Raw genomic sequence first — 23,751 nt, 5'->3', positions numbered from 1 at the left:
GCCAAAAGTACATGGAGTCAATCCAAGTCCTGCAAAAGTGCTCGCGACAATCAAAAACAGATATGTAGAGTTTTAACCGTATGTGGGGAGCACAGTAATTTTTTTCTGCCGAAAGTACTTACCCCCAAGTAATTCACATCTATTTTTCATGCGCAGGATAGCAGTTACAAAAATAGTTCATTATCCGAGCTTTCGTCTCGTTTATTTAATACAAACGGCGATATTTATTTAACGATTACAAATACCACTGAAGATCGGAAATAGTCGAAAAGTTGTATTGTTACTTGAAACGTTGGGTTTATTCTGCCAAAGAACTGAACTAGGTCCGTTGAGTTGGAACAATAACACAGTAGAAACAACGCGACATGAAGTTCAACCATGTAGAACCTTTAAACGTACGTGTGCGCTGCGCCATTGTATATTGCGATTGCGATGTACATAATTCAATGTCTCAATACACAGATCGGCTGCATTCACCAATAAAGCAGTATTACCTAGTAGTTGGCTTGTAGCGAATATCTCCTGTATGTTCACGGCATCTTACAGATAAAGATTTGATACAACCCAGCAAATGAAATAAGCAGTTACGTAATAATTATATTACTTAGTAAGGAAGATAATGAATTTGAGCAGCAAGCAAAAAAATAGGTAGTTTTAATATCCTATTACTTTATAATACCAACTAATAATATCGCTAAGCCTTAAATAAGAGTAGCCTAATTGTGGAGGTGCTGCTTCGAATGCGTTCGTGTAACAGAAACCTACTCCGTAAGTTTTTGAAGCGTGTAAAGTAAATCTATATGGTTGATTGGTTCCCAAAACCGCCAACAATGAATAGTTAATTTCTGACAGCATATTGCCCCCATTCGCCTGCTTAATATATATCAATACCTTTAAATAACTCAGTAAACAAAATGATATTTATTTGATAAATTAGAACGACCTTCAGGTGCTAAACCGAATATATGTTGCAGGATATGTAGATCTAACCTCCAGACTATAGGCGCAACTTTAAAATGCGGCAAACGGGAACGACGGCAACTGCATTTTAGAATTGGAAATTTTCCGTCCTTCTTAGAGTAGTTCCCGTTTCCCGCATTTTAAGTTGCCCAGACTAGAGTCTGAATTATGTCATTGCGACAATTATTTCATTTGCAAAGCTGAAACAAAAAATCTAGTCGTACACGACAATAGTCATGCCCACTCTTGAGTGCGAAGGATTTATCTAAAGTATTTTAGATTTATGATCAGAACAAGGGGCATGCAGACATCGGGAAGATTCTTCCAGGTTAGATGAACAACCAAAATTTTCGAAACTCGGGTCATGTTGACTGAGGTTGAATAATATTATGAGCAACCAACTTTTGAACAGGAAATCCTGAGTTTGCAATCGACAAAATTAGGCCAACGCACCGGTTATTATGATTGTATTTCTCCTTTACGAGAAAAATTTCAATTGTTCACGCATGATAGAGTTTCATTATTATGTACACGAAAAAGAATGGTTCCATAATGAATTAGTCAACATACTGCCCGAAAGTACGAAAACAGAATAGTGGTTTTCCGTCAAAGTCGATAACGTTATCAATTTCAGGGCGGTAAAAATCAAATGAACAGCGCGAAAGAAATGTGACAGGAAGTTATTTAGTAATTTGACACAAATGTTTATTTAAATCCAGATATTGAAGTGTAGCAACACGAGTGCGGTAGTTAACGCGAACGCTATACAGGCAAGGTCGGATACACAACATCAGGCAAAGTAAGCTGTAGCAAGCCGCATGGGCCTGAACATTACTAATTATAATTCTAAGGGCATAGTCTAGGCCTAGGGCCTAGGCCCTCCAACCATCAGAATCCGGTGCTGCTTGCAGGTTTCTAAATACCAATAAAGTACTGCTGCGTAGATATATTATTATATCAGTTACTTTACACCTTCAGAGAATACAATATATAATACAGTTCAACAGAACATGGTCTACACTCATTCTAAATGCAAGGTGTTATTTGGCATATTAGTGCTCAGCATTATACTATTTTTAGCCATGGCTTGGCCCCGTTCTTCGGATCATACAATTTCATGGAAGCATAATCAACCTGGATTAATTCAAATTAACGCTCACTTGAATACCAGTAAAACAAAGAAGAAACAATCTTATGGACTAAACCCGGATAAAAATAGGAGCAATGCAACAGGTAAAAATCAACTTTCTTGATTTCCATGGATGTGAATGTTCAAATACATGTGAATAGTTCGTATATTTTATCGATTTTTACAGTTAGAATATGAGATATTAAACTACTCCAGGTTTTTCTATTACTATTTCGGTAATACCTCCAATATAAAAATATTGATTCAATGGAAATATTTTAGCCCACGCGTTAATTGGCGGAGATTTGCTCAAAGGAATATTGTGATTTTTGATGACATATCATATACCGGTACAATGAGGTTACAGTTATTCTGTAATTCTTGATTCTGGATGTTATTCTGTGTTTCATACAAAATTCAGGGTTACATCTAATTTGAATGTACTATAGTAGCCATATGTCCCTTAGCCTTATCAGGAATGAATTATTCAAACCAAGTTTATGTGCTTACCTTATACAATTGTGTAAAATACACTAAAATTGTGTGTAATGACAGTGTACAAATTACCAAGTGCGTTTTCAAACAAGCTGATGTATTGATTATTTTTTGCAAATTTCAATGCAGCCAATGCAAGAACTCAACAAGGAGTTACCAAGCAAGGAACTTCCACAAAATTCAAAAGGAAAGCAGTCGTTATCTTTTCTGCAATGAGAACTGGTTCAACGTTTTTTGGCGAATTTTTTAACCGAAATCCCGAAATTTATTATCTTTTTGAACCATTGCATGGTTTATCTGAAATGAACATGGCGAATACTAGAAAACTTCTTCTGGGGGACTTACTGCGTTGTGATTACCGCATTGCACCAAAGATTTACTCGCACGGATGTGGAGGTTGGATAAATTGTAAGAGTAATATATGCTTTGCCGCCAGAAGTCAATTCTTGCTTCGAAATTCGAAACTATGTTCTGATACATCTAACAAGTGTAATGAATATTTTGATCCAAGAAAGCTTGCTAAAATCTGTCTACAGAGCTCATACACAGCAATAAAAATCGTTCGCATGAACAGTTTAGGAGAATTTGAGGAACTGATGACAGAACCCAATATTGATTTGAAAGTCATTCAACTTGTACGGGACCCAAGAGCTGTCGTTCTTTCTCAGCTAAAAATGGAACACTCATCAAATTTGACTGAATATGCAGAAAATCTGTGTACATTCTATCATGAGAATTTTCTTTATACGAAAGCGTGCATTATGAGCATGTACAACAAAAGCAATCATGAAAATAAAGCTTATAAATGCAATGATACGGTTAAGCACTTATGGAAGGGTAGATTCCTGAGACTATCTCACGAATATGTCAGTGAACAACCAGTTGACGCTTTACGAACCGTAGAAAAATTCGTTGGAATAAATCATAATTCCGAAGTTGAAACTTGGCTTCGTAAGAACACACATCAAAGTACCAAAGTTATAAAATTAAACAAGGCGGGAATGCCTCAAAATTTTTTTGGAACATCAAGAGATTCAAAGCAAGTTTTGACAAAATGGCGAAAACAAGACTTTGCAGTCATTGATGGTATACAAAACGTTTGCAGAAGCGCCATGACTGAACTCGGGTACATTGCGATAAACACGGATGCCCAACTTGGTAATTTATCCTTATCAACTTACAACTTCGAAAAGCTGTTAATATTACCTAACAATTTCCGAACTTGAGTGCATATATGAAAAAACTTCTGTGAATGAAGAGCATTCATAAAATAATACAGTGACGTTCAAATAAATGGACTCGAAAAATGAGACTGTTGTTATACTTTCGACGAACCTGTCAGGACTTGAAGAAGTCGACTCGGGGAAAACCGATGAGTATGATATGGCAAATTGTGAAATGCGGAGTTGAATGCTGGCCACAGAGAGCCCGGAATAACTTTATGGGAGAAATTTCTAGACAATGATGTGTCTTTAACAACAATTAAGCGAGAATATCGGTCGGAGACCGAAGACTTATCGATCGAAACTGCGGCTTCGTTTCATGACTCTATAGTGACACCGCGTGTCCCATCACTAATTAATTAATAACTTGCTAATTATACGACATAATTCATCCAAAATCAATAGGCTTCTGGTCCGAGATATGATGAATGCACATGCAAAATTGGAGCAGATTCAACCACGCCTTCGTGAGATATCGCGTGCATCTAACAGACAGGCAGACAAACAGACAAATACATATCAACATATTTACCGATCTAAAGATCGATAAGTAACAAAACAATCCATAGGTGAATTTCGTACCCAATAATCTACATTCTGAAATTCACTATGATTAATTATCTTACCAAGCCTAACATTGACTAGACTAGATGGCGAAATAAAAATTGGAAAATTTTCAGCCGATTTTGTTTAATATTCACAATAATTTCCATTATAATAAACTAAAAAAATCCTGAAATGGTTTCACTGCAACGCTGACTTTTTTGTTGACAACTTTGTGCATAGATTATATCTGCACACCTCAGCAGGGTCGCATCTTGAACAATGTGGCCCAAGAAGATATGGTTTCCTGAAATTCAAATGAAAACACATTGGAAGCAAATTACACCCTTATCTGTAAAATATTCAATTTCGTATCAAATATTAGGTTCAGAAAATTGAATTATCCCCCTATCGACAACAATAATTGGCAATTATATTTAAATAACTTTTTGATATAGTTTTACCTTCTTTTATAGATTATTGAGTTCATTATATCAATTTACTGTGCTTGGTTTAGAAATATGCAGGATTATTTGACAATTGAATCAAACATACCGTTAAAATAATAAAGTGCGACAGTGCATCACTAACTGCATTAGGCACCTTAACATAACTGAGTTCTAATGATAAATACAATGAAATTATTCCTCAAATTACGACAATAGTCATGGTTGAATTGGACTTGTCAGGAAGGCATTCGGCTCATCCATGTGTCAAGTTTAGAATGGAGTTTGTAATCAGAAAAGAAAGTTTGATTACTGACATTATTTTCTGTTATAAACTCTCAAGAACCGATTTCATAAATACCAAAATTACTAAGCGTCACTACATTGTTTGACCTTTGGGCATATTTCAAATCTGTAATTTTCTTTATCACCAGATAAAAACTGGCAACACAGTTGTAGATAAAACCCAGTACAAAATATTGAACAATGACACTCCGTACAAAAATAACAGGCGTGGAAATATACATTGCCACACGAGCACTCCATGTTCATTTCCATTAACCAAACCTTGAACGACTAAGAGAAGCGCTATACTATACTTCGTTGCCAAACCCCCACGCGTTAGTGATTTCAGATTATGAGAGTTTCAAACTCATTCCTTTGTCTTTAAACCGAGTATACGAGTGAGTCAGCTTACTCCTATTACGAACAATAATACCTAGAGTATATTCGTAGTTTTCTTTTCACTTACGTGTTATAGTCCTCAATTACGGGAGCGTAGTTGCATGTGAAATAGAATGCATGATCCCAAATCTTCCCGTGAACATTGAGGTTCCGACACAAAGTAGCACCGCAACCTACTCGGGATGATTTAGCCCAAATGACCTGTACAAAATGAATAATTTCATGTGCAAGGATCAAATAAAAAATGTAAAGTTGTGACGTAATTCACTCAGTAATTTTTTCTGCTTTTGTGTGAGAGCTCGTGACGTCACGTGTAACAAACTTACAAAAAATATGTCAGATATCTACGCTTATAAAACGTAGTGGGAAATTGTCAAACCTTGTTTTATTCAACTCACTTCAGTACAACCTTTTCTCATTTGCTGTTCCTCTATTCGACTATAACAGAGCTTGACTAAAAAATTCACTGTGTATGTTATTGAATGTCTTGATTGCGTTTTAATGTGTGTATCAACTTTACGTTGATATATATTAAGCCAGGTTCCATTACATTTGAACCCACGTACATTTGAACCCATGACAATTGCACCTGTATGCTATTGCACCTATGGAATTTTTTTTGTTTCACGGATAGTTAAACCCATACTAACCCTAACCCATGGGTTTTAGCACCCGCATATAGATTGAACCCGTGGATATACGCATGGGTTCAAATGTACGGTCACCATTAAGCCATGATATAGCCTACCTGCAAAAAATGTTGACATGTTTTTCCTTTTTTACATCTTAAGTTTTCGAAGTCATAGTTAGCTTTTTCAGTATAATACAGATCAATGACACGCTCTAGAATGCCTTCGCTGTATGGAAGTCCGGTAGAAGCAAAAACGTTTTCTCCGACTGGATGAAAATACTGTAGTGAAAAAGATAGAATGAAATATTTTTTTAAGCAATATTAACTCTAAGTTGCTATTTTTGAGTTGCTAAGTACTCTATTTTTGAAAGCAGTATATCGATTGCGTATAAAATATAGTCACATGCAAGTAACTGACATTTGATTCAAAGTAAGAATCAAACTATAGTTTACTACATTGGAAAAAACCCAGAACACAGAATACAACCACATAAGTAAAATAAAACTGAACATACCATAATATACTTATCGTCAGTTGCGAAAAATCTTTTACCCTGACCCGATGCCACGTAAACAAGACCAACAGTTGTTTTGTAATTTTGGATATTTGCATGACGTCAAATAATAAGTTTAATAATTTATCAGCATGAACTTACTGCAGAACTCGAGTAAAGGCATTCTCTTGTATGTCGTATTGCCATCTTCTCCAATCCCCTATCCCATGTCATCAATTTCATATTGCTTGCTGGAAAATGCACCCTAGCATGATTGTGGGCTGCCAAAATCCCCCGCTTTATAATTTCTGAAAAAAATTGGCGGTTTACTTTTATTTCCTCTCATCTGTGATAAAATTCACTCATTGTATATACTTACTTGAAAATTTTACAGGATAGAAAACATAACCTTTCTTCAACGCTGATTTTTTGACAGAAAGTTTTGGTGGGTTAATATCCCATCTGAAAACAAATTGCTATATATATATGTATATTTGAGTGCAAATAATGATGATGGTAGGACATAGTTTCTTCAGTAGGAGTAATATTTTCAACAGTAAAATCTGACTTATTTGGATTATTTATAAAATAGAATCATTTGAATACTTTACCCCTCGAGAGTGATTCTATCTTACAATCTAACACTTTTCTTACTTTGCTTTGACTAATTTTCCAAAGAAATGATCTCTTTCATCGTCACCGTTTTTTCTTTCTATCTCATTATTATCGACATCTTGATGGTGAATAAACTTTTCGTGACGAGTGTCAGGTGATGTCCTTTTACTTTGTCTTTCTAAAGTCCTCTCTGGTCCACTTAATATTTTTGCCGTGATTATCGACGAATTGATAAGAAATGACACGATCAAAATAAGCTTCATGTTTCATAAACTAGTTAAAGTAAGTCAATGGCTCTACATGAAAAAATTAATTTCAATCTTTTCCAAAATTTGAACTATAGTCATGAGCATGACCAAAAACTTGAAGTGTTTGAGAAAATTTGTCTTTTGTCAGACGGTACACAATAAATTAATTTGAATGAATGTGCGAAAAATTCCTGATTGCGTGTTACAGAACTCTCATAATCTACCAGCGTAAGATAATTTGCTCTGAACGTTTGAATAAAACTTTTGGTAAAACATTCGAAGTATTCACCATTTATCAACATTAAAAGATTTGCTACTAATAATATATATTTACGTTGCCCATTTATAATAAAAAATATGCCTACGATGACAAATTTTCATTTGATTTTGAATGAAATAAAAATATATTACAAAGCTGAGATATATTTATTTTCGTCGAATGCACCATTTGAAGCTCGTCTGTATATATAACAATTATAGCAGCAAACTGCATGGGACGAACCTTAAATGTATTAATATATTAGGCGGTTTTGCTAAAAGTACATTCGCATAAAAATGTGCCGCCAAATGTGTAAACTAACTGCGAATCTCAATTAAATGATAAAAAACTTGTTGTACGAAGCAGGATTTCAAAAACAAAAATAATTTTTACATCGGAATACATAGTTTGATTCTTTTTGATAGAAATACCGTAAAATCTCAACGCTCAGGCTATTCTTAGATTTTACCTCAGGCGTCTTTCCGTAAATTGAATCAAGTCGTATATTTAGAAAATGAATTGACCGTGCTGTTTTTTTAATTTTATTTTTTTGAAAATGAAGCATGTTTTATTTCTTATATGCGATACGCCCATTTGGTTATTTCATATATAAATAATAGTTTTCCACTGTTTTTTATTATTATATATGTGTAATACATTTGATGCCAATTGTTAAGTTTATTTATTGAAATATTAAAATCTATACATATATACGGTACCAATGCGTCACTATGATATCTAAATCAAACTGAATCAACATTTTATTTTATTCATTCGTCTATAGTCTATACGCTATATCACATGACTTATTTGATTTAATGCAGAAACATTGAACAAACCATGTAAGCTTGAATTGTACCAGATCGCAAACGCGGAACCGCTACGAAATGCGCAAATTTTTGATGACGTCATAAAAAAAATTAAAAAAAACGAATCGCATAGGGCCCACCGACATTTTTGAACTAAATAAAAGAAATAGCCTTCTAGCGATAACAACATCAATATTTAACCACGAAAATTTAAAAGTAATTGGTCCAGTATGTAACAAGAAAGCCGAAAGGCAACATAAAAATAATACCAACAATTCCATAAAACGATTCATAGGTACCTCGTTGCGGTGATTTACCATTGTCCTACAAAATTTAAAAAAAATTCAAGGCAATCGGTTACATTAGGGCATAAATTAGTATGTTAGTGTTGATATGCGCCTTGTATTAGGATTCACCAATCATTAATTCTATCTACGTGTCCCTATCGTGTGTTTCACAGTTTCATATACAAAAAATGGGTACTCCTGTAGTATGCGAACCAAGATGGCGGACATCGGAACGTAGTATGTGTACCAGGTTAGGCCATAATTTTATTCCAATTTTTGTTCTATTACGAGTTCGGGGACTAGCCAACTGTCTCCCGTAGTATTTGTACCTAAAATTATGGCCTAACTCTAACCTGGTACACATACTACGTCCCGGTGCCCGCCAGCTTGGTTCATATACAACGGGAGTACCGAAAAATGTATAGTTATGCAGTCTGATACTCCAAAAAAATTGAGTTGTACTATTTTAGCCACTTTTGTCTCATGGAACGTCTATTTTAACATGACAAATTTTGCTGTATACAGTAGTTTATTTTTTTATTCTGTAATATCAATAATGTACCTGTAGATCGTTTAATTATTATGTTGTTGTTGGTATTTTTCTTCTTCTCGCTATTTAGAATTTTTTTTTAGCTTTACTCATTAACCACTGGACTAATTGCTTCGAAATTTTCTGTGGTCGAAAATTGTATTTTTCGCTAGAAGGTCAATACTTTTGTCTCTTTCAAAACTTACTGTGGGTCGCTTTTCACTTAGAAATTTTGTGCGATAGATAACCTCTTCAAATTAATTTTTTTGTAGTAATTCTTATCGTGCTAGGCGAAAGTCGCAAAATTTTCGATCGTACCGTATACTAGATAAGGTACTGTATAAGCTATAAGGTAAGATAGACTGCTTGGCTTTCGTGTACATACATTTGAGAATGGCTCTTGTATTTGTTACGTCTGTTAGCTCGGCTCACCAGGTCATATTGAGCAACTAGGTCTTAACTGCAACTTGAATTCCTCCCAAAGAGGTGAGAAAATTTGTAAAATTTCAAAATAAATCAGTAAATCCGAAATCGTGAATGGTGAGAAGCTCATGATGATGACCGAAGCTCATTGAATAAACTGTTATCTAAAGCTCAGTTGCTATACACCGACAGCTGCCAGGAGGTCAAATGAATGATAAATTATATTCGTGTAAAAATAATAAAACTGACCTTATACTCACCATTTGTAGATATAGTGAACGTAAACAATATCAGCTTTGTTATATATTTGTGACATACCCACGGAGAAGGAACAGAAACCTCGTCATTTGTCACGTATAGGCAGCCTATATCCATATGCCTATACAATAAAGCAGTGTCAGTGCTCATGAGTTTTGGAGTTCAGTTAACGCTGCTGTTTTTCTATAAATTTTATTTCAAAAACAGAATCCATCGCTATATATTTCAAATTCAAAAAATACTGCTTTGGACTTCAATGTCATGAATCATTTTCTCTATATATATTTAGCTCTAGTCCAGCTTGTTACCGTTGTGCTAAAGTTATTCTATGCACTTTATTGGTGCGCTCTGGCTTTTACAAAAGCTTCCATAGTTTGTGGAACTGTTTCCCTTGTTTATGCCTTGCAAGATACTACTACTCAATCCTCAGATACGCAAGTCAAAAAAGTTCTGACCAATCTGAATTCTCTGCTGATAAAAGCATATCTTTGCCGGTGGCACCTGTGACAATACGAAATAGGGCAGTAGGACTTCTCCTATATTATAAGCATTATATCATAAGCTTATTCTAAACTATACAATATAAATTAATTCAAGCTATGGGCTGTCCTCGAAACTATACTACATCTCATCACAGACGGTTACCTGTTTCACTTCAGGAACACAATTTTCCTGTTGCAAGTGTTGATAACAACGCGTCACAAACGGGAAAATCAAACAATCCCTGTTCCGCGTTCACGAAGGAAAGCGTCCAAGACAAACATCATCGGCAAACGTTGCAGTAGACGGCGGGGTTACGCTCATGCATGCTATAAACTTGGATGATGGTTAAATTTACATTAAACAATGCGCGCACAAAAATTTTTTATGCTCTAACAATTTAAAAATACAATTATACATTTCTAGCACCAAACGTTTTGAGTGATAAAATGTGATAACTTTGTAGTTACAGTAACTTTCATCTTTTTCCATATATACTCGTACGCGCGTAAATGAATTTTTCATTAGACCCAGAGCCAATTAAACCCCCATCGAGTCTTTTTAGCCTATATGTTCTACTTACATTGAAAAGTTAAGCTATTCCAATCGTCATGTCTAATAACTCACTTGTATCCGAGCAGAAGCAAAACTAGAGAGCCGGGCATAAGTTAACAACATGGGTACGATTCATCTTGCAAAGTAAACAGGAGTGCCTGAGCACCAGGGGTGGCCAACCTGCTTTCGAACGCGATCGACTAAAATCTTCGAAATAGCTCGCGATCGACTGATCGGTAATAAGGTCATACATAAAAACGATCGAGTATATGCAGATAAACTGCACATCTATATATAAAAATTTCACCGTTGCCAATAAGCTCGCCGCATTCTCAATGAAATTGCCCCATAAATTTGTATTCATTATGCTCCTATTAATTTGGTAAATTAATTATGTAATTGCATTCAGAGTAAGATTTCCATCGTTTAAGATATATACAAATCATACAATTCCGATCTAAGGCCTGCAGAATTTTGGGTCGTTGAAAATTCTTTATAAAACTTTGCTAAGTATCCATGTAATAGGAGAGACAATAACCTTGGAGTGAGACAATAACTTACTCGTAGGCCTACTGCAGAAGATCGCTTGCCAGTCAAGACACACGATAACCTGCACGTTCATCACCAAACTTTAGCAGCGGCGAAACTTTAATTTGTTACGTAATAATTATATGCTCTATCCGTCTATTGGACTTGCCCAGACTCGAATATTGAAAGTGTGTATATCGTATTTTGACGGTACAGTACTGTATTCCTTCTGTTTAAAAACACACAACAGTCGATGCATGAAACTGGTTCAAGGTAATTTTTTGGTGTATTTTAGTAAATTCACTCAACATTAGACGCGATCGACTACTCAAGACGTGGCGATCGACGTGTTGGCCACCCCTGCTGTACACTATCGCGGTGTTTCATGAGATATTTCGCAGGTCTAACCAGGACTGTTTTGCGCAAGCAGCACTTACCGTATAGAAACTATTGAGTATTAGGGCTTATATACCTTCTAACGCTCTGGTTATGTTAGTGGGAAGATCAAAAACCCTGCGTTCCATCTTGCCAATCGAGCATTTGTAGAAAAATCTCCACGCGCTATTACACACTTGAACAAAATAGAAATATATGTATACGAACCAATGACTAACTGGAGTAATGGTACGTTACGCGACCTACACTGAAATCAGTTATGTGATCATTCAAAATCAAAAAGTCTAATCTCAACGCCGTGTCAACTCACCTAGGTACGAGTTAAACCACATCTGGGAAGTGAGTACAGACTTTGTTGTTAGGGATGTAGATATTAACTGGTGCTATCACCTAACTATGATATGGAGTGGTTCAATGTGCGGATAACACCATAAATACTTGAAAAGCCCGATCCCAAATAGACCATCCAACATTTGTTGCTTTGACTTTATTGCAGTATCGCAGCAGTAATGGACATCAGTGAGTCCGTTTATTCCGGCAGTTACACACAATTTATGACCACCACTCCAATCATTAACTAAACAAATGACACAAACATGAAAAATGGAACTCACAAATAACAAACTTTCAGAGCGTAATGACATAGGTGCGCTCACTAATAGCACAAAAAGAAAAGAGCGACCTGAGCTCAAAGATGCCAGATTATTGATCGTACTAGTCAGCCAAGTTGGCTCAATAAAATATATTTGGGACTCGTGTGGTGTTAAAAAGAATGAGATAATACGTGTAATAAATTATTAGTATCAAATTTTGGATAAGAAATCAGTTCATGTAACCAAATATGAATGTACTGTACTTATAAAATTAAATGATTATTGTAAGACTGGCACGACTACGGAGAATAGATACCGCGAAATTTTCTTAGAGAAGTGATATACTTTATTGCTTACCGTGCTAGACTGAATTGGCATTATACATCATTACCAAGTCGAGCCGTTAGCCGATAAACAATTCCATATTCATTATATCACCTCGATTGCAATAAATTTGATAGTATATTTTGCTTTAGGTACTTCAAAATCTGGTATGTAGCTCCTTCTCAAAGCCAAATCTTACTAAAACCTTCTTAGAAAAAGAAAGCCGGTAAATATGTAGGCCATATGTAATAAGAATTCTCTCACTCATTGATAACTCAAGATAAACAGGACTATGAAATTTGGTATTCATTTCGACTCTAACAGCGTTTATCTGAAAATGAGTCATGGACACATAGCATAAATTTTCAAACGAAACATTTCTCTTATTTAACTAATAAAAACATATTTAATTTTTTACTTCATCAATTTTTAATCTCGATCATGCCTGATATACATTGACCAAAAGCTAATGTGTTTTCACAAAAGATGGTATGTTTCTGCAGCGCAACCAGTACAGTTTTATTTTTATTATTTTCAATTTTGTTTTTGACGGTTCAAAATTTCGACCCGAATGTTGCTCTTTTTTTTATTTACAGCCACATCTTTACTCAACGTCCGAAACACACATTCACTGGCATTTGGTACAATTCTTTAAAGCCGTTGTCTAACATTTTGTAGTCATATGATTTCCGTGTCCATTTTAGCTTTCCTCTCCTTTAAATTGTTAATAAATTACAAAAGTTAACTCCAAATCAGATAACTTGCCATTTAAGACGTCATTGTGTGCGAACTTCGGGCTACTGAGTCACCTATGACATCGATGACGTAAAAATATTATGCTTGGTTTGTTTCACACCAACCTATCTATACACAAATATTCTCGTTCATGAAACGAGCTTGAAAGAAACAAATTTTGAACTGCATCATTTATTTATGTGCTTCCAAACGAGTAAATCAGAGATGTTACACGTTGAAGAAAATCATAGAAGTAGGAGATACTAAGTTTTAGTACGGGTTATATATAATATGAATTCAAATGTTAAACCTGTGTGAACCTTATATGGATGAAAGCATTGAAGGAGACATATTTGATATTCCACGGATGGGCAAAGCATCGTCTGTAGTAGAGAAAATACGGGGGACCATTAATATTTCATTTTTTGTGTGTTTGACTGCACGAACTCGTCATAGTATCTTCGTATGATACATCTCTTTGCTGGTATAATACTAAGGTTTTTGAATGTAAATTTTCATAGAATTAATGAGGAGTGGGACTTTTTCAGTTTTCGATGGTAAGTTAATGCAGAATTCATTTCTAAAACCGGTTCATGATAGTAAATTTGAAGTGCTAAGTAGCCGAATGGCAGTTTCCAGACACACATTTGTCTTTCGCGTCGATCGTCGATATTCAAACGAGGGTGCGATCTTCCTATTTCTAAACACAGCTGCAGACGTTGAATATTCAATCCCTGGGGTACACTGCGTCACATGTCATCGGTGATAGCGTGATATACAAGAGCTAGGAAAGATAACAACATTTGAGTAGATATCTTGACGTAATCCAGCATTTCCATGCTGCTTTGTTTCTTTTGACTTTAATTGAAGTCACTTCGACTTTATCTTTGTTGCTTGTAGTGATCAAACGAAGCCAAATTAAGTGTACAGTATAATATTTCAGTTAAGATAAACAACAATAATAGTATAACCTAAGGAATGAAGTTGATCATAGCTTATCAGTATAAAGAATTTAAACTCTTATGTTATGGTAGGCATTGTTTGAAGGTATATTGTTTTGTGTAACTTGGCTTGCTGTTGCAATTTGGGTAGTTGCTAATATCCCCTAAAATTTCCACTGATTTACGGATTTTACTCAACTCTTAATTGATTATGTTATGATGAACTGGATGTTTTTCTGAAAAAAAGGTGAGACTCTGTGAAGCTAAACGATATCAAGTCAAACTTTAATACAACGGGGTGTTTCGACAAAAACACTTCTGGTCGCTTTGAGTGCTCTTTATATATTGGCAGATAAAGAAGGAATGCAATAGATGGAATATATTTTTAATTTTTGCCAATTTGGGAACAAACTGTAACTTATTCAGATACATCAAAGGAGTAAGTGGAAGGTGGAAGTTTATATGTATTAACAATAACAATATATTATTATTCTTTTAATTGTATTATCATGAAACAACATTCCATTTCGCGTTTAGAAAATTCAGGTACCTTACGTCTTGCTTCTGATTAAACTAGTCGGTTGCCATTATTTCTATACAATGACGTTATTTGCCTACCATCCCAATCGAGTTGTTCAATTTTACTACTACTTTTCATTTTTCACCACAGTATTTGACAGTATTTTTAGTATAGTTTCGACTTTTTAAAGAGCTTTAGATAAAACCATCCAGGAAATAAAACTGTCGCCCAATTTTAAACAGAACTTGGATCGTAATAAAATAAGAATTCACATTGATAAAAATGAAAAACAAAGAAGAGTCAGCGCTTACTCCAGATTCTGCCAATATCTCAGACATGCAAACCAACGACGATGATGACGAAAGAGCTGAAAGCAGGGAGAGGTAAGTTACACAAGGAGTAGATTGACGTTATCTTGCTAAAGATAAAGTTAAAATTGCTCTTAGTACTTGTAAGTATTGTATATCGCTTAAATACTCGAGGAACCAAAAAGTGCTTTAGGACAGAACATTCGTAGTCAAATTGTTCAATTGGTGTTAAGCCTTAAACATTTTCTTCACTTGCTGCTATGGCCAAACAAGAACTTTTACTGTCTAAGATCAGACATCATCGAGTTTTTTGTTCGTACCGATTTCTGTTTTGTTATGTCCTCAGCATATACTGTCATATTGCCATCGACATAAATAAAACTTTGCGTCATTCGGCAATTTGCGTAATTGACGCCTATATCTCCGCCGGGGGAATATCAATATCCCAATATATATATTCTACCAATGTCGTGATTTCATGGTCAAACTGTGCAATTCAAAACAATATCTGTTCCTGCTTTCATTTCTCATAAAAATACATGGTTGTTTTTACTTGATTATTTGATTGCATTGGATGTATTTTATGATAAAGTTATTCTTCAATTTTCTTTGTTATTGGCATTTCACATCAAGTAATAATTTATACATTTATCGTTGCCATAATCATAAGGACCTAATTATGTCCGTTCCAGATTTTCCTGTCGTTTTTTTTGCATTATGGATAAAGAAATATGCCGAAGCCTAACCCACAAACCTGCACTGCTAATATATTGAGACTAGATTTTCCACGATTCTTTTATATTAAAAAACATTATTAGATCACAACGATTTTCTATTCTATATAAGCATACGTATCTATCAAGTCGCTATTGCAATATTGAACTGGAGTCCGAAGGTGTAAAAATATATTCGTTCCATATACTTCCCATCACACTTTAAAAATGCTTCAATCACACGGTTCAAGCTCAATATGAACCACGTTCACGAAGGTAATATTTGATGTCGTTTCTCAAACGTGAAAAACATTTTAACCTCAGGACGATATTTATATAGTTTAACTCGAATTAGTTATAGAACTGAAATTATGTGCCGTAAAACTTTACATGAAATTAATTGTAGAAAGAATGTTCTAATGAATATCATCACTGATATCTAATGACCATAAGGGTAATGAACTTCCGCAATGCTCGCAGATGCGCGAAAATCGAATTGATATAAATCACATGAAAGTAAGCCTACGAATCGCTTTGCAATAGTGCTGAAATTTTGTGAATATCAGGGGCCTGTAACGATGCCTTAGAAATAAATGCATTTCTGTAAACTATCGAATATTGCGTCTACATTTTGCGTCGATAACTGTGATTAACAAACGCCTCGGAAATTTTGCTTGCAGTGTGCATATCATTCACAATTCAACGAGAATTATATTGAAATATCATTGCCATTAGTTCGGGCGATGCGCGATAGATTGTATTAACCAAGGCTGCGATCTATTTGGAAAATCCTTGCCATCTTGATCATAGCGTTTATATGTGGTATACGAGCTGTGACAACTTAATATACATTTAATTCTGACAATTATATATTAATAAAATGAACACACAAGTGTGTAAATTTCAAAAATTCAAGTTTCAATAAAACATTTCAAGGTCACGTGGTAAACGAAGGACAGCTCGAGAAATAGCAAACATGTTCGAACAACTGAAACAAAGACATATTTCCAGAAAGAAAGAATGGCAACAGGAAAAAGAGGATCTGATGAAAAAGGTTGAGATGGTAAGTCGTCGAATCTTTCAAAACACCTGGCCTAATATAGTGCGCCTTTCTTCCGATAGTATTAGTTCAAGTGCAGATACTCAACATATATCCTTCACTAACTATCTTTTAAACACCCTTGTTTTTGGACACGTAGTGGACATAACGATCGTTTCAAAATGTTGTTATTATTGTTATTATTTGTCGCCGTCAACACATTTTGAAGAAATCGCTTTTGTCTTCGAATACTTGACCAATTGCTTTGAAATTTTCAGTGGTTAAAGATAAAAATTTTCTCCAGAAGGCTATCATTTTTTTTTCGCTTTGACGTCATCAAAATTATGTGACTCTACGTGTCCATATATTTGAGCATATCTCTCTTGTTATCAATTATCTTTAAAATGATAGTTGGTTATATCATTTTTAATATCCTATTACTAATTTGACACAATACTGGTACGGCTTTACTCTGACATATATATACATATGGTTTGAGAAATACTTCATTTAGTTATTCTTACCAAATAAACGACGATAAAGTTAATTTATAAGAACAGGTTTTACTTTGGTTGCCGTATAAAAAATCAGAACCACTTCACTCTCGGATCGGGTTCATTACAATTCACTTAGAAACAGAACTGACCTTAAAAATTCATTCTTAGGCTGACGAAAGTAAAAGAGTTCTGACTGAACTCAAATGTATTTTGGAAAATTTAAGAGAAGAATTAAGGTTAGAGGAACAAAAGAGAATTGAAATGGAAGCTGCTCATTTTGCCGAAAAGCGTCAATGGGAAGCAGAAAGAGACAATTTGTTGCAAAGTCTTCAGGTAAAACATGTGCAGAATTGTTGAAATTAGAAGCAGAATAATAGGATAACCAATCATGTCGTATTCTAATTTTTTTACAGAAAATGGCCAAAATTTATCGATGGTATCATTTGCGAACGAATTTTTTTGTGATAAACCAATTCATTAGTTTCTGAAAATTGTTAATTTTTAACAGAGCACAAGCGAAAAAATAACAAATGGTTCAGACATGAAAAACTTAACAAATAAAATAACCGAACAATCAAGGCAACTGACCGAATGGCAAAATAATGTCCTTGAACTGAAAAAGCAACTTCTTGAAAAAGAGAATAGATTACTTCGAGAAAAACGAGAACTTCAATTAGAATTGGAAAACGTACGAATATCATGGAAAAGGAAGGAAAATGCATTAAATGAAAAGATACGACAGGTTATTATTCGTATTACTAAATTATTATTATAACAAGTGTCTTTGACGAAAATTGAAAACAGTTCTCAGCACCACAGTGTTGAATCATTGGATTTCTACATGCAAGGTATAATGGTGTATTTCAATTTTCAGTTGGACAACAAATCTGCACAATCAAGTGCTTCAAGCACATCTCCAATCACAACATCATATTCTGGTCTCGATGATGAAAACAAATCTAGATCGGTAAGTGGTTTCTAGTTAATAAAACATGCGTTTTTTAACATTACGTCTTTTCTCGTCGTTCTGGCGATCCCTCACATCCTCGGAGGGAGAATTCTTTTTGGAAGTATCCCAATGCGTTTAGAAGGCTATTGCCAATTGCAACCGTTAAGATTATTATTTTGCAACAAAGAACAGTTTGCATTTTGTAAGTGGACCCAAATTTTGGGCGCAATCTCAGTTTTTCAAACTTAAAAGGAACCGTACCCAAACTTGACCCTATTTGATTCACACCTCTGTGACTCTTGGTAATTACATGAACAACATAGGTAGAAAAACTATTACAATAACAGTTGTTACTAAAAATGATTTAGTTGGTTTCAAAACACCCACATTAATTTCCACATATCACGTATCTTTTTGCTCTTTGCACTTTTGTATTCACACAATCAACTTTGTCGAAGAATCTCCTCGGATACGAATTTTACGTCATTTTCAATTTAATTTTTACTTCATTCCAATCCGCATCACATGATGGTGTCGTCAATAAATAACTGAACTGTAAAATTATTTTCATTTTATATAGACACTGGATGAACACAGGCCGCCAGATAAAAGAAATTTATCAACATCTTCAACAAATGAGTCTTCACGATATAACAACTTTCAGAAGACAGTTGATGATGTAAGTTTGCCTAGAAGTATATAGCGCGTTCTTAATAATAAAATAGCAGACCTGCGGCTCGGTACATTAGGTGAACTGAATTGGAATAAGCAGTTAACTTAGTTGCGATCTTCATGAATCGCTAACTGCAAAGAAATATGCAAAAACTGTACAAACAAACCTGTACGTTCAATAGAAGTACGCTCAGGTTAAGATACATGAGTGAATAAATTTACAATTTGTTTTATTGTTCAATGTTAACTTACACATTATTGAATATCGTTTTGACACTTTTTATTCAGGCATTGAAGCAAATAGAAAAAATCAGTAAAGATCTAAAAGATATTGATCATCCGGTCGACAAATCAGACCTACAAGCAGGAAAAATGAGCAGAGAGTACTCAACACCCAGCCCCCGACCACCATCCATTAATTCATCTTATACTAGAGGCACATCTGAAGATGGTCCTTCTCCCAACGCTCCTTGGAGAACAAAACGAAAAACTAGTTTTCAGCGACAAAATTTTGTCGACAATACATTGCTTTTTGAGGACAAAGCACGACTTTCAAGTGCAAGCGCAAAGAGTGATTCACCTAGTGATATTGCTTTATCACTACCCCTGATTAATACCGCACAGTTGAAGATGAAAAGATCACCGAATCCAGAACGAAAAGTAAAAAAAATAAGTCGGCAAGGCAGTCAGGTAGATATAACAGTCAGTAGCCCAGATGCACCTTCACCCAAATCAAACGAACGACTAGGCAATTTGACTATGCCCGATAATACTATACCAGAATCTATCGGGCCTCAAGACTTTGTCGAAACACCAAAAGATTTCTCACACCCCAAACCCGGAGGTACTAGGCAGCAGAAAGAATCCGATATTCCTGATGCCAGAGTATCATACATGAACAATTTACCTCGATCGAAAACCATCACTGTTGAGGAAAAGAAATTATCTGAACTCCCTAAAACAACTTCAACAAGAAGCCGTGTGGCATCGACTGAGAAAACACTTTCAGTTCAAGACCACGAATTGACAAGAGGCCGAAGTGCTTCGCCCCGTTTACCAAAACTTCATCAACAACTTCTTTTTAAGAAAGATGATAAACCTGCTGCATTAAGGAAATCGATCGAATCTGAATCTTTTACTTCTACAGATAAAGGCAAAACAAGTGATGATGAACCTAAAATGTTGATGGCACATAAAGAAACAGTTTCTTTAGCGAAGACTAAAGAAAATGACACTAATAAAAACAACGCAGCTGTTACTAATTCTAATGTTGGGTATACAGGAAGAACTCTCGGAAACGTGAAAACTGAAAAGTTTAGCACGAATATAATTCCAGATACTTCAATCGTTTCAAAAGAAAAGGAATCTTCATCCACGTTTCCAACTAATACTTATTCGGAAAATATTAAGAAAGATATTTTCGCGGGAGATGTCGTACCACCTGTTGTTCATCCTAAGCCCAGAGTATCAATACATAAAGATCAGGAAGGAAATATTGTACGAGTTTCGCCTACTACTGCTGCTCAAGATCTTGCTCGGAAGTCAATATCACCGGACAGTACACCGGGATCAGAAAAACAATATTCGATTGCCGGTCGTATGGGTAGAGCAGGAAGAGATTGGATAAAAAAGAAATTAAGTTTCAAAGAACGAAGACCGGACGAAGATATTAGCACAGAACGCACACTGGACACTCCACCATCTGTGGAGCAACTAAAGAAACGAGGAAAGAACAAAGCTCGTCAGCGATCATCTTCTTTATTGAGAAACAGAGTTGGTTTTGGCAGGAGCTTGTCGACAACTGAAGATAGTAGTGAAAGTGAGCGAGAGAGTAGGCGAAGAGAATCATTTTTAAGAAGATCAAAAAGAAAAGGTAAAACCACAAATGAGAGTGTCAAAACCGGATCACCTGCAAAATCGAGGCCTAAAAAGTATACTAGAAGTAAAACGGAAGGTTCGCCAAAAGAAATGAGAAACTTTTTAGCAAAATTCAAAGCATCACAGGGTAACCCAAACAAACCTTCCGTTGTAAAACAGTTTGAACTAAAACTTCTGGAGAATGAGGTCAAAACTTTGAGTGAGGAAAACGTTGGAACGACATGTTCTCGAGGGGAAATCGGAAGTACACAAGGCGCGCGAATGAATACTGATAAGAAAAGCAATGAGTCTAAGAGGCAGCCTGAAGATGGATATTTAAGCGGAGATGAAGGAGACGAGGACGGGCAATTTTCCCCCCTAAAATTGGGTGATACACCTTACGTACCCTCAATTATTCAAAAACGAGATAATTCGTTCAGCCCCAGCAGAGTGGCTTGGAGGTCAAAAGCTAAACTCGGCCCTCCTGTAAAACCAAAGACATATTACAGACAAAGCATGCCTGATTTTTCTTCAAATCGTCATGTTCATTTCAAATCACCAGATATGGATGATGAAACCAATAAAAGTCAAGCTCTCAATTCACAATCCGGCACCAATGTTTCAATTGGTCATAAAAAGGTTAAAGGTCGAGAAAGAAAGGGAGTTTTAAGTCTGGTTGACAAATTTTCAGCAAAGCCAGAAGATGGCGCTGGCTTCCATGGAGCCGGAAAATCACTTCAACATCGTCCAATTAGAAGATCTTCTACAGTGAAGCCACCCGATGCCACAAAGAAGAGCTCTGATGAAAATATCATTCCACGTAGCCATTCTATGTCTTCCCATGACACGTCATATCGGTCAAAAATGCCTTTAACTTCTAGTAAAATAGAAGATGAGTTAATAAAGAGTACTCCGGATAATAAATCTTGGCGTGACAGAGTGATGTTTACACCCGATACTGGGGAACCAGAACCATCCGTAAAATTGCCCACTAGCGAAAGAGTCCCCAGTCGCCCACAAAGAGTATCTGCGCCACCTGGCCAATATGATTCTATGGTGGGTTTTTGGAATCAGCCGAATGCTGCAGCAAATACTTCCGCTAAACCAGGAAGAATGAAAATGATGAGCGAAGAAATGAAAAGAAAAACAGACATGTTGGAGAAAGCTCTCTCAAAAGGTCCAAGAAAGCCTCGTCGATACAGAAGGGCAGACACACAGCCTGTATATTCAAACCTCAGTAGCTCAGACATGAGTGACACAGATGATGTACTCAACGTTGCGTTTAGACCTTTTATTTCAGAATCTCGACGCAGTGATAGAGAGGCAGATAGAACCACTGGGATTGAAAATTATGAGGTACGTTTAATTTTTCATGTAATTTATCATTCACCTCCGAAATGATTTAATATGACACCTTGATAATGTTAAATGATTGATGAAACTTGTGCAAACAATTAAAAATTAAAGTTTGGCAAATTTGTGGAAATAACATACCAATTTGGTAGATAACCTTTTGATGAAATTTTTCTCTTCAACTCAAGAACTACATTTCATTTTATCTTCAAAGACTGTGAAATTTAAACTTGTTGTTCAAACAAAATACCAAGACAAATGAATGAAAAATAAGCAAAAACACCACAAGCCTCATACTCAAAAATATTGCCGTTGTTATTTGATCTCAACTTTTTAATTTCACATATTTACAGATTTCAGAGAAAATGCACGACATCATTCCGCCTGTCACAGGAAAATTTAGTAAACCAACAAGACCTGGAAGATTGCCTTCGCGTTGGGCTCGTTAAAACTATTATTACGTGGATAATCAGAAAATAATAAGTCGAATTGACATTCAGGAATATTTCTCACAGCTTCGTTATAACTGCTTCTGGCCGAGGAATGAATCCATGAATATTCTTTGTTTATATGAAATAAAATTACTCTTCAATATCTGTTGTCCTTTTATGCTATGAACCGATTAGAAGGTAAGACTTCTGGATCATCATGTCCAAAAATCATGTCATCATGTCAAGTTAATAAAATGATCAAGCTCATTTATATAGTGGACTCAAGTCAGAGCACAAGTCAATGTAATCATGCCCTTTGTTTGTTTCAAAATGCCGTCTAAGATCAGACTTTTAGGTTATCCTATCTCAAATAAGTCATATTAACATTTGGAAATTCTCTTTGAATCTGCAGAATCTCGACGTGCCATATATATACGTGCCTCCTTGTCGACGGGCCATATACCCGAATTCGGGCATTTAGCTGGGCCACACAAAAATTTAATTTTTTCATGTACAGAACGAATTAAAAAATTAAAATTCAAAATTTTATTTATTTACGTTTTAGTGGGAAAATTAAAATATCAAAGTCTTGCATATATATAAATAGTTTGTTAACATCATCTTTGACAGAAGTTGTAGCAACCCTTAATTGACTGTTCATTAGTCAGTTGAGCTTCATTTGGTAGAAAATTGGAGCGACAAAAGCAAAAAAACACTTTATATGCATTTTCATTCATGTGTATCGCAAAACTTTCGTATTAGGATTTTATACTTGATCAGAATAAATTAGTGCTGACAAGAGCTACACTAAATGACTTGGCGTACTG

The 23,751-nt window shown here is 35.3% G+C and overlaps 3 protein-coding genes across 3 annotated transcripts; 2 read left to right on the top strand and 1 right to left on the bottom strand.

Moving 5' to 3' along the window:
* Positions 1-731: 731 nt before the first annotated feature.
* On the top strand, positions 732-5,318 carry LOC120346716 (carbohydrate sulfotransferase 1-like). The gene is made up of 2 exons (XM_039416523.2): positions 732-2,193; positions 2,714-5,318. The coding sequence occupies exons 1-2, from the start codon at positions 1,971-1,973 to the stop codon at positions 3,808-3,810; spliced, it is 1,320 nt and encodes a 439-aa protein (XP_039272457.2). The 5' UTR covers positions 732-1,970; the 3' UTR covers positions 3,811-5,318.
* On the bottom strand, positions 4,397-7,512 carry LOC120346717 (GLIPR1-like protein 1). The gene is made up of 6 exons (XM_039416524.2): positions 7,260-7,512; positions 6,985-7,067; positions 6,768-6,913; positions 6,229-6,390; positions 5,548-5,681; positions 4,397-4,657 (listed from the first exon to the last, which is right to left on the bottom strand). The coding sequence occupies exons 1-6, from the start codon at positions 7,481-7,483 to the stop codon at positions 4,552-4,554; spliced, it is 855 nt and encodes a 284-aa protein (XP_039272458.2). The 5' UTR covers positions 7,484-7,512; the 3' UTR covers positions 4,397-4,551.
* A 7,735-nt stretch (positions 7,513-15,247) lies between these two features.
* On the top strand, positions 15,248-23,449 carry LOC120346367 (uncharacterized). The gene is made up of 8 exons (XM_039416082.2): positions 15,248-15,488; positions 17,063-17,189; positions 17,831-17,995; positions 18,171-18,404; positions 18,537-18,629; positions 19,192-19,290; positions 19,572-22,496; positions 22,847-23,449. The coding sequence occupies exons 1-8, from the start codon at positions 15,388-15,390 to the stop codon at positions 22,940-22,942; spliced, it is 3,840 nt and encodes a 1,279-aa protein (XP_039272016.2). The 5' UTR covers positions 15,248-15,387; the 3' UTR covers positions 22,943-23,449.
* The last annotated feature ends 302 nt before the right edge of the window (positions 23,450-23,751 follow it).

Source organism: Styela clava, chromosome 8 (assembly GCF_964204865.1).
Source record: "Styela clava chromosome 8, kaStyClav1.hap1.2, whole genome shotgun sequence".
NCBI classification, from domain to species: Eukaryota; Metazoa; Chordata; class Ascidiacea; order Stolidobranchia; family Styelidae; genus Styela; species Styela clava.
The sequence above is the reverse complement of the archived record's forward strand: the minus strand, read 5'-3'. Positions and strand labels throughout refer to the sequence as shown.